Source organism: Blennius ocellaris (genome assembly GCF_963422515.1).
Source record: "Blennius ocellaris genome assembly, chromosome: 2".
Taxonomy (NCBI): domain Eukaryota; kingdom Metazoa; phylum Chordata; class Actinopteri; order Blenniiformes; family Blenniidae; genus Blennius; species Blennius ocellaris.
In genome coordinates this window covers 28265392-28276740 of record NC_137651.1, presented here as the reverse complement: position 1 = coordinate 28276740, position 11349 = coordinate 28265392, and the positions used below count along the sequence as shown (strand labels likewise).

Genomic DNA, 11349 nt, shown 5'->3' with positions numbered 1-11349 from the left:
TAGTTTTATTCATGTAAGAAATCTATTTCCAATTCATCCATGACAAGTCATATCTAGTGAAGTGGTTAACTCAGGAATGGGCAACTGATTTTTTCAAATGACCACATGAAAAAATAGCACTACTATTGGCTGTTCAAGCAGCGCTAAAGGGACACTTATTATGTGTATGCCTGTACTAACTACATCACAATCATGCCACTCATTTAAAAAGATTCATTCATTTAAAGACTCAGTAAAATTTTAGGTTCTGTAGTTCCAACTTTATAAAATGTACAGTATTGAAGTTGATATTTTGAGCAAAAATGACACAGATGTGTATATTTGGATACATTCTTGACATAATCGTGTTCAATACTTTATTTTTAGTACGTACTGTTGTGATAATCTCGTAATTTAATCAGGTCATAATTTGCTATATATGCCTTTATTTAATTTTTTTTAATGATACACTTAATGAAGAACTCAAGTTTCTAAAGACTTTATTTGTTTGTTTTAAATACAGCACTCTTTTTTTTTTTTATTAGATTTTTACATCCGGGTCACTCAGCGGTTCATCATCGAGCTAACGCGGACTAGCCGCCTCGCTGCAAGCGTCATTAGTTTATTTAAGGAGAAACTGAAGCTTTTCCGTCTCCAAACTTCGCCGCACCTGCTCGGGTATGTTCACAAATTGTGTCGCGGTCGTTAAAGTGGGTTTTGAAAGTGTACAGACCCGGCCGATCCTCTCTTAGTGAAGAGTAGCCAAGTTAGCTGCCAATGCTAACTTGGTTCAGTGTAAACAGCTGCTGGCTAATGATGCTAACGATGCTAACTGTTGTGTTTAGATTGTGTTTGTGACCCTGATGAACGACTCTTAAGAATACTCGAGGCAAATTAACGAAACCTGAAGTTTTAGAGGAATAGTTTGTTTCTTTAATGGACCGCCCATGATCTCCGGACAATAGCCAGCTGATGTGATTTGAGTTGTTCATCTCTGATGAGCCTTTTTTTTCTGTTTATATAAAGGATTTTAACTTAACACTCGGAACACGGTTGTTTTGGCAAAAATGTTAAACCATCTGCCATCGTTTAGTCTATCTGGCTTTTAAACTTAAGTCGAATCTACTTCCAAACTCCTCAAAGTGCTTCCTTGCAGGTTTTCAAGACCTCATAAGTCTAATTTGTGCTCATATTTAACAATATAGCTGATTTATTTCATTGTTGGACAGTTTAATCAGGGCCACGCCTAAATGTCACTAGTTAATCGTGATGATAATCAATAAATAGGTAATGAATTGGTTATTTCGTGTGTGGGGATGAACTTTGCATCTTAAGAAGGAAAGTATTTGTGGTTGTAAGTGTAATTTTATGGCCAGAGCAATAATCTTGACTCAGTTCTTACTTCTCTGGGTCCAAATCAAACGCCTTGTCAATACTTGCAAAGTAATTTAGTTTTCAAATTGGAGTTGTACATCCTGTAAAAGTAGTACTGTCATACCGCCGTTTTGTGATGTTTTCAAGCATCATATGAGGTAGTTCTGATACACCTCTCAGCTCTATTTTATTTTTGAAGAGAATGATGTAATTATTATCCATCTTTTTATAACTGACCAAAATTAGCACTAATATGTGTGGTAATATTGAGTTTCAGTTACCTTGAAGTAGTAAATTAATAATATGTGTTGTCCATCTTTCATCTCTTACAACAATGTTCCAGTCTGATGGCTAAAACAATAATTTCTGAACAGTAAGCGATACTGTGAGAAAGTAAATATCTGTTGCAGAGTGAGAAACATAATTTAAGGTGAATGATTAGTAGAGATTGTCCTTCCAGAAATTATTGGAAAAGTTGCAGAGAGTTTTTGAAGTGATTCTGCTGGAAATTTGTCAGAGCAGATCTTTTCTGGAAGTTATATTTTTCTTCTAATCCTGACAGCCACATGGAGCTCTTTCAGCCCTTCTGCAGTGGCTCCCTGAAGCTTTCATAAAATGACGTGTAAATCAACATTCTAAATCTAAGTTTTAGAGACCCAAAATGGTTAAAAAGCTGAACCTATAAAATCAGTTTCAAAAACAGCTGAAAATGTAATGAAATGTTTCCAAGCCTATATTGTGATTATAACTTCTTCAATGCAAAATTGTTGTACATGTATCAAAACTATATCTGAAACTTTTTATGCTAAATTAGCCTCAATTTAATGGTTAACATGTTTTGCTCAAATCTTTACTCAAATTTAATTTGGTGGAAAGTGACAGAAACGACTCTTTTGGTTGTAAACGAGTCCTGGCGTAGATGAGTGTACTTTGGTGCAGAGTAACTCAGGAACCAATAAGATGTTTTCTTGTTGGAAAAGCTATTTCTCTCAGACATACACAGTTTTGCACTAAATAAGAAAATCTTTTTTTTTCCTAATTTCCATCTTCATGGTTTTTCTGATGAAAGCAAAAAATCCTCGCGTGGTTCTTGTTACATCTTGAATTCATATGATCTTTATGTGCTTGACCTCATCTGATCACAGATAAACTTATTAAATACTTAACCTGAACAGGTTAAGTAACACAAGATGTTGATCGACATGGAGAGCTTTTTTATTATCAAAGTCAGAATCTTCTAGAAATGAAGTGCAGCTGAAAACGTGGGGTGATTTATCAAAATCATCATATTTATATTTAAATGCTCTCTTGTTACACCGGGCGTTTTGGATTAAATATGGGCTTACCTGAGGATCAAACATGAAGTAAAAGTTGCTTTGCTATTGGATTTTAATAATGCAAATTGAAATAAATCTCATTGCATTTGTCACACTTCACCACAGTCGCTCTTTTTAATCTCCACATAATAGTTATTTATTTAGACAATCAACTGCAATCTACTTCACTGCTCCAAGTTAAAGATACACTGGAGAAGATTTAGTGATGTCTAATTGATGATTGAAGGAGGGAAAAAAACTAACAACTGATCATCTCTCTCATCACTTGCAAAGTCGGAGTTTTGGTAGTTAATATTGGCCCGCTGTAAAATACCAGTTGGGCCTTTTAATAGCCTGATATAGAGAGTTTATGTCTCAATGGTAAAAGCTTGTAAAGCAAAGAATAATGTTCAGTTTTATTTAATCTGTTGTTACCAACAGATTTCCCACGAGTGTAGTATTATAATTTTTAAATATGAAGCTGCTCTTCATGGTCCGGTCCAATCAAAGCTTATTTAACATTAAGAATCTATAAGCAAACTGATCGTGACTGAGATCGTTGCATCTCTCGATCACTTCTCAAAAATAAGTGAAAGGTGAAATTCCCGGCACGGCCGGTTGTGTTGGATTGCATCACTTTCAGATGAGCGTATGCAATAAACTGGCAACTGAGCGCGCGGCACCACAAGAATGACAATATCCACAATTGTTTGAGTTTCTGATTTCTTGTCTTTTCTCCGTTTGTGTTGCAGGTGTGTCGGCGGCTTCAAGCGCATCGACGCTGATGATGACCTCAAATCGGGAATGTGCTCGGGACACCTCGACGAGAAGATAGCTTCAAAGTCAGAGAGGAGGACCGAAACTGGAGCGGTTGCGGCTCCCCGTCCGACATGTCGTCACCAAAGGAGTCGGGAGGAAACCGAGGGAAGGATCGAGAGCGAGGGGCCCGTCCCAAAGTGAGACAGAGCCGGTCAGAGGAGAGGCGGGATGCGGGCAGCGGATGGAAAGGTGGGAAGGGGAAGAAAAAGGGCCTTTCCAGCCACGAGGCGGCGGCGGAGCGGCCCGTCAGCGACGGCTTTGAGTACGGCGAGCTGCTGAATGAACTGGAGAGCAGGGACCAATCGTCGTCGTCCTCCCCACTGGGGGACGGCTGGAGGTGGCAAGGCCTGGACGCGGCCGCCTCGTTCCTGGGACCGGAGCGGGCGGCGGCCAGGCCGAGCGTAGGAGCCACGGGCTCTGCGGCAGAGCTCCCGCCGTGCGGCGAAGGCGAAGGCGAAGGCGAAGGCAGGGGCTCCAACAGCAGCCGCACTCTCAGGCAAAAAATCCAAGATGCGATGGGGCAGTGTTTCCCGATAAAGACGCACAGCGCGGCGGCACCAGCTCCGAGTCCGCAGGCCCTTTCATCATCGACCGCCTGCACTTCCTCCCGGCGCAAGATCCATCTGAGTGAGTTGATGCTGGACGACTGCCCGTTCCCCGTGGGATCCGAGCTGGCACAGAAGTGGTATCTCATTAAGCAGCACACGGCCCCCATCACCCAGCCTCCCCTGCTGGATTCCGCGGTGGTGTGCAGCGCCCCGACTCCCGCCATGGCGACCGTCGTGGAGGACGTGGACGACAGGTTGAGGGAGCGCCGGCGCATCAGCATCGAGCAGGGCGTGGAACCACCGCCCAATGCGGAAATACACACGTTTGAGGTGACGGCTCAGATTAACCCTCTTTACAAGCACGGCCCAAAGCTGGCGCACGGGATGAATGAAATGTCCGGGACGGAGCGGGCCGCGGCGCAGCAGCAGCAGCAGCAGCAGCAGCAGCAGCAGCAGCAGCAGCTGCTTCTCCTCCAGAGGCAGCAGCAGCATCAGCTCCTGCTGCAGAGCTGCTTGGACACTCTGGACGAGGTGGTGGCGTCGGCCTCGGCCTCGGTCCACGACTGCGACGCCGCCTCGGACCCTCTGGTGGACCCGGAGGTCATGGTGACCAATTCCACTTCCAGAGCCATACTTCCTCCCGCTGAACATCCCAAGCCTCACGACAGCTACCGGATCCACACCCAGATCGATTACATCCACTGTTTAGTTCCGGACCTGCTGCAGATCACCAACCTGCCGTGTTACTGGGGGGTCATGGACCGCTACGAGGCCGAGACGCTGCTGGAAGGGAAGCCCGAGGGAACGTTCCTCCTGCGCGACTCGGCCCAGGAAGACTACCTCTTCTCCGTCAGCTTCCGCCGCTACGGCCGCTCGCTGCACGCTCGCATCGAACAGTGGAACCACAACTTCAGCTTCGACGTTCACGACCCCAGCGTCTTCCACGCGCCCACGGTGACGGGCCTGCTGGAGCATTACAAGGACCCCAACTCCTGCATGTTCTTCGAGCCCCTCCTGTCCAACCCCATCCACCGCACGCAGCCTTTCAGCCTGCAGCACGTCTGCAGGGCGGTCATCAGCAGCTGCACCACCTACGACGGCATCAACATGCTCCCCATTCCAAACGCTCTGAAGAAGCACCTGAAAGAGTACCACTACAAGCAGAGAGTACGCGTACGGAGAATGGATACTTGGTGGGAATAAAGACATGACAAAATCATTGACTTAACAGAAACTACCAAATACATTTTTAAAGCGAGACCCCCCCCCCCCCCCCCCACCGACTCCACTCAACCACAAGTCTTCTTCACTCTGTCTGCATTCACCAACACTGTACTTATTTATTAAAACTCCTGCTGTATACATCTTCACAATTGTACTAAACCACACTGACGAGGCGACATGTGATCCCACAGGTCCTGTACACTCAAGAATCCTTTATGCTGAAATTAAAAGTTATTTAGATCTGTGGCGTTTAGTTGAAGTATCCTTGCACGTCATTTGTGTTTTGCAGTGTGACTAAGTCAGCTTAATTATCAGCCGACGGGTGGAGAGTTCCCTAGTGTGAATCGGGATGATTATAATAGAGCTGCTCATCAGTCACGTGCTGCGATGGTGAACCACACACACACACACACACACACACCAACAAGGTTTCCTTCTTGTTACCGAGGCGTTCGAGTGCGAAGCGGCATTGTCTTTTGGCTCCGACTCCGAGCCCGAAGCCGATCGCACGGCGGCGGAGTGAGCTACGTATGCTACATGTTTTGTTTTGTTTTTATTAGAAATGATCCCAAATCGTATCGTTATCACAATATGCAACATTATTGCATATGTCGTCATGCTGGAGTTGCTCTCAGCGACGTGAGCACCACGTGCCGTCTGCAGCCCCGAGGTTAAATCACATGCAGCCAGCGCCAGCGGTCTTCATTAGTTTGAAATAAAGGATCAAATGTGGCCTGCGTGAACTTGTCAGCAGCCGGCGATGCAGCCGTATTATCAGAATGCAAATGACGGAGCCGAGAGCCCTGGGAGCTGGACTTGGTTCAGAAAGCTATCCGGCAGCTCTAGAAGTTTCATCTGGCTGCTTTTGTCATTTTCTGTCCAATTGTGATGTAAAGACACCAGATCTTTGAAAAAAAAAAAAAGAAATCTATTGCTATTTGTCCGGCTGTGCGTATTTAAAAGAGGTCGGGTGTCTCCGCTCTAATCTAGTCCAACCGTTCAGTGGCAGCATTACCATAATGAATTAGCTCCAGTGAATCCTAATTAATAAGGAGAATGGTGGGAGAAGGACTGCACTTGGCAGCTTTTTCCAGGACTTGACAAGAGTCAGTTTATAGAGACAAAAAACCTGTATGTAAAAAAAAAAAAAGCAGGTCCCAAAACTAAACACCTGGAGGCAGAGCGAAGCCGTAACCTTAAAAAACTGGGTATGAACCTACGCTAAGGGGCGAATTGTTTCTGGCAATAGATGGGATGTGTAACACGCCTGTGGTGAGCGATCCAAACACTGAAGTACAAACTGAATCGGAATAGACATGACGATTTCAAATAATTTGGTCGCATTTCCCGAATTCACGTCTGTCTCAATATTTGAACGCACCACAAAGCCCCCACCCAACGGGATTTTCCTCATGCCAGACACACTTCCACTCGCCTCATTATTGACGACTTATCCAAAGATTAATTGTGGAATTTACCTCTGCGGTGGACTCAATTGCCGCCGTGTGTGAACAGAATTTCCCATTAATGGGAACGCGCATGAGAAGGATCACGCCGCTCGCGCTTTGTGTGCGAAGGGTGTCGTCACGGGTGAGGAGCGCCGTCTCGCTGTGGATTGTGAGAGAGCGAGTTTGTGTTCTGAGATGCCGCGTTCTCCTGTGAGGGTTAGGGTTCTCCACGACAATCTCATCCAACGCCGGCTCTTGGTGTGCCAGTTCAGTCACGCAATGTCACAACCTTTGACCTTTTCTGTTGAGCCGTTGGCATGCCGACGCCTCGGCGCCACGATTAACCTGAGCAACGCTGCAGCTCCAGGCACGTAGATAAGAGTCAGTAATTATAGTTTCTGTTGCGTCATTATTTATTCTGCAGTCACAATAAATATATATATAAGTAATGCCAGGCATACTGAGTAGCATAATTCTAATAACGTACAAACGTATACATTGCTGACACAACGAAACAGTTAAAATGCTTAGAAAGTGAATATCGATATAGAAAATATATGGATGTCCTTGCGCACACGCACCATGTCAGTCAAGTGTATAAATATGGACAATAACTGAATAGATCATCTTTGTTTGTCCTAGTAAAGTGTACAATGAACAGATTGAGCACACAAGAGGACCCTTGACCTGCTCTCTTTAAAACACTCGGTGTGAAGTGTATGTTTGAGCTGACAAGCTTCCTCTGGCGTCACGATTCTCTGCCTTCACTCACCGTCAGCTGAGACGGTCTGTAAGTCGAGTGACCCTCAACGTCAAACCCCTCAAGTAAACCAGTCAATTTGTTTTGCAAATGGAAACTGTTAGGAAGTGACACACTCACAAAATGCAGCGAAGCCGAGTTCAATTGTTGAGCTGAGAAAATAACTTCAACCACACACTATGATCAAGATAGCACCCCCCCCCCCCCCCCCCCCCTTCCATTTATAGCTCCATTAGTGCAGAATGCTGTGTTCCACGCGGCACAGCAGGTGGCTGTAAAGAGCTTTCAGTATGTTTTTGCATCTCGGGCCTGTGCAGCCGGTCTGTGGCTGTGTGGCGCATTGAGAGGCGAGGATTGAGTTCTGTTACTGCAGCTCGCAGCACCGAGGCGCTCATCATGCAGGTATTACAGGACCTGGGGGTGAAAGAAAGAGGACTTTTCTTTTCTTGGATCAACAGGCCCAGAGGGAGAGGCTGCTCAGGCAAAAGCAGAAAGCTGATTGGCTACATGTACTTAGTGCGTTTCTGCCTGTTTGTACCTCTTTCTTCACCCTCCCCTCCGTCGGGGGAAGAGATTTTCCCCCTGAGCCTAATCTCTTACAGTTGAGGATCATGGGGGGGTGGAGAATGGGCTTGGGATGTTCGCAACACCTGGGGACAATTACTTTGCCAAATAATCTGCCGGTCATAATCTAACAAATGCCTCAGAGGTGCTTGAAATGGTGCAGAAGTTTACCGTCTGAGACGATGTGAAAACATCCATCTTTTAAGTGGATTCCTCTGTGTTCAGGTGTGTGGACTCCTATAGGCTGTCAACTCAGCTGCTGCAAGATGCAGCTTTTACAGAAGCCATTAATTCAGGGAGAGGCGTTCTTAAAAAAAAAAAAAAAAAAAGATTTCGAATTCCTGCAAGATGCATAACTGATGCGACTCTTCTTTATCCACCCAGGGAGGAGGAATACATTCCTAGTGTGACAGAGGAAAACACTGCGGCTGAGCCAGCCAGAAAAAGGGGAGTTATTTTTGGTCAGTAAATGAATCCAGCTGAATCTCAACCTTGAACAGGAAAAACAACCACGCTTGCCTATTTTGAGTCACACCATCTCGAACGAATCACCCCCTTGTCAAAACAAAATAAAGTAATTCCTGCGTTATTAAGGTTTCAGTTCTTAAAAGTCTCACAACCCCCCCCGAGGGGGAACGTTGTCACACAGTGACATGGTGACATTTCATGTTTGTTTCCCTGCAAGCGAGTCTCTGACAGCAGGAGATTTCCTATCCTGCCCTATTTGTTTGCTCTGATGGAAGAAATGATACGCTAAAAAAATAAATAAATAAATAAACAACCCTCAAATAAAGTGAAGCCGTTGCAAAAGAATTCACAAGTCTATTAGATCAGATTTTGCTCAGATGCCTCCAGCTTCGGTCCAGGATGTTAACCGTCTTTCAGTCACACCCACGATGACGTCATGGTGTTAAGGAAAGGGGTTAGGAGGCTTCCTAAAGGAGTTAGGGAAAGGTGATCATGTTGTTCTGGCAGTAGGTGACGTAATAATAATAATCTGATGGATTAGCAGATTAGTGACGTCTGCCGTGGTGAAAAAACTTCAAATTTCTGAAAACGGACGACAAAAAGCGTATTTCATCGTTCCCATTCTAAACGCTAATATAATCTCAAATATCATAAGGTTTGAATGTAAATCAAAAGAAAAGAGGAACTAAAGGTAAACGGCTGCCAGGTGAATAAAGAACCAATCAAAGTGAGAATAGGCTGCTCTATGTTGGTTTTGCAACATCCAGAACATTCCGAGTTGGGATCTGGGTTCAAGATTATTTCAAGTTGTTCAATGCAGTTTATTGCTTTGGTAACTTAACATGACCTGCGTTGAGTTTCCCTGAACGCTTCGATGAGCCGGCCCTTTAAATGTTGTCTCCGTAAGCAATTGTGGGGCAGCGTGAGCTGGTCCCCTTTGGTAAAGGAAGCATCAGTGTTTCCGAGGCTGAAGGAGGTTCTAAAGAAAGCGTTGAGCCTCCTTTCCGTAGCTTAGTGAGAATTCCATCGCTCCTCATCATGGGGTTTAGGAGAAGTGAATAGGGAAGGCGATAGGAGGGACCATTAGGACGCACCCCTGGAGTGCATGTGCACAAGATGGCTGGGCGAGGCACCTTGCTTTGCTTATGCCACATATTTACAATTCATGTACAGGGGCTGACGTGAGTTCTCTGCTTGAGAATAATAATAAAAAAACATCAGTATTCTAATTTGGAGCTGTTTGTGTGTTTACTGCTCAGTCTCTTGTTGACCCTGTTTTCACTCTCCTCCACACTGGCAGGTCGCTGATGGAATAATAAGAGTGCTGGACTTTGATGGATACGAACACAGATTGCAGACTAAAGGACACACAACAGCCTACATCTAAAGCCGTTGACGGTGTTCACCAGCAGACTGGACGCATTATAAAGTCAAATTACTGTGTAACCCGACATCAACATTTTGTTGTAATGTGTACCGTAATTTGTTTGTACAAACAGAGTTTAATGGAGACGGATAAAACAGATACAATTACAGATATGTATTGTTTGTTTTGGGGGAATTGTTAATTATAATAAGCCGTCACAACCGCGCACATCATTGATTAAAAGTAGGGGAAAATGTAGAATTGCACTCCACCTGCTCTCTGTGACTAATTACGCAGCGGCTGCGGTGACCAGCGTGTTACTTCAGTGTGCCAGGAGGGGAAAGTAGCAATGATAAAGAATGAGCGAGTTAATGTGGGAGTCATTCCTCACTAACAGGCACCTGCTGGACCCAGTGATAATTTTCAGGTCGTCATTTTCTATCCTTTTACCATTTTGTCAGCGAGTGGACGCATTTAATTTGCAGGAAGACATGTCAGAAGAGGCAAGGCGCTTAAGTTATCTGGACTCCAAGCAAGTGACAGGATCATCCATCCATCCATCCATCCATCCATCCATCCATCCATCCATCCATCCATCCATCGTCATCATCAGAAAGGGCAGAAAATCAGTTTTCCTGTTGCATAACAAAGAGTTATTTCTGAGAGGGCTGTTATGATTATTATTTTTTTAAACAAAGTATTTAATATTCACACTCACTGTTCATTTGACTCAAGAGGTGAGAAAAGGTATATTTTTTCTATTCGAGAATGTTCCTTGTGGGATGCCCACTCCCAAACATTTCACACTAACCTCGGCTCTCGCAGTGCACATAGTTTGTCTCCCGCCGAGCGCTAATGTTCGGTCTGCGCTGGACCTCCTCCCGCTATTCATGTAAACACATACTGTTGCTTTGCAGCTGTTAGGATCCAAAGTCAACAATAAAATGTTTCCTGCTGTTTGCTATTAAGACGGTTTCAGTTTGATTTACGTGGAACATGTTCATACAGTATTTGCAGCTTACAGCCTACTTTAAATTCAGGCATGAATGAATTGTGATCAGATAAAATTAATATTACATTTACCTGCTGCTCATTCAGTTCCGGCCGCCATCTTTGTTTGGGTCACCCGGTTGCCTTGATCCCAGCAACCTCATTAATGCCGGTGGAAACACACGGATCACAGATCAAGTGTCAAAAGCGTCAACTGCAGAGCAGAGGCAGGAGCTGCAGGAGCTCAAAACTCTCACGTTCTGAAGGTAAAGGAGAATCCAGGAAGTACAAAGCTCACCTGAAAACATCAGTGCAGGTAAGCGACGCTGCAGAGATCTGCATCAAGATGATCAAAGTCCATCCTCTCCTGCAGAATCTTTGCGACGTCAGATGTCAGGGAGACTTTGAGAGCTTTGCAGGATGGAGACAGTGAACGAGACAACGGTCATTCCTCCTCTGGAGGACATATTGTGTTCAGGCGGCGGCGCACGGC

At 44.9% G+C, this 11349-nt stretch overlaps 1 protein-coding gene across 1 annotated transcript; it reads left to right on the top strand.

Moving 5' to 3' along the window:
* Positions 1 to 544: 544 nt before the first annotated feature.
* Positions 545 to 5409, top strand: socs9 (suppressor of cytokine signaling 9). Its single transcript, XM_080515008.1, has 2 exons — positions 545 to 657; positions 3422 to 5409. Exon 2 carries the CDS (start codon positions 3560 to 3562, stop codon positions 5237 to 5239), a length of 1680 nt encoding a protein of 559 aa, XP_080371134.1. The 5' UTR covers positions 545 to 657; positions 3422 to 3559; the 3' UTR covers positions 5240 to 5409.
* The last annotated feature ends 5940 nt before the right edge of the window (positions 5410 to 11349 follow it).

Bases quoted from the DNA above. Each gene is read 5' to 3' on its own strand.
- socs9 (XM_080515008.1), top strand. From the start codon at position 3,560: ATGTCGTCACCAAAGGAGTCGGGAGGAAACCGAGGGAAGGATCGAGAG.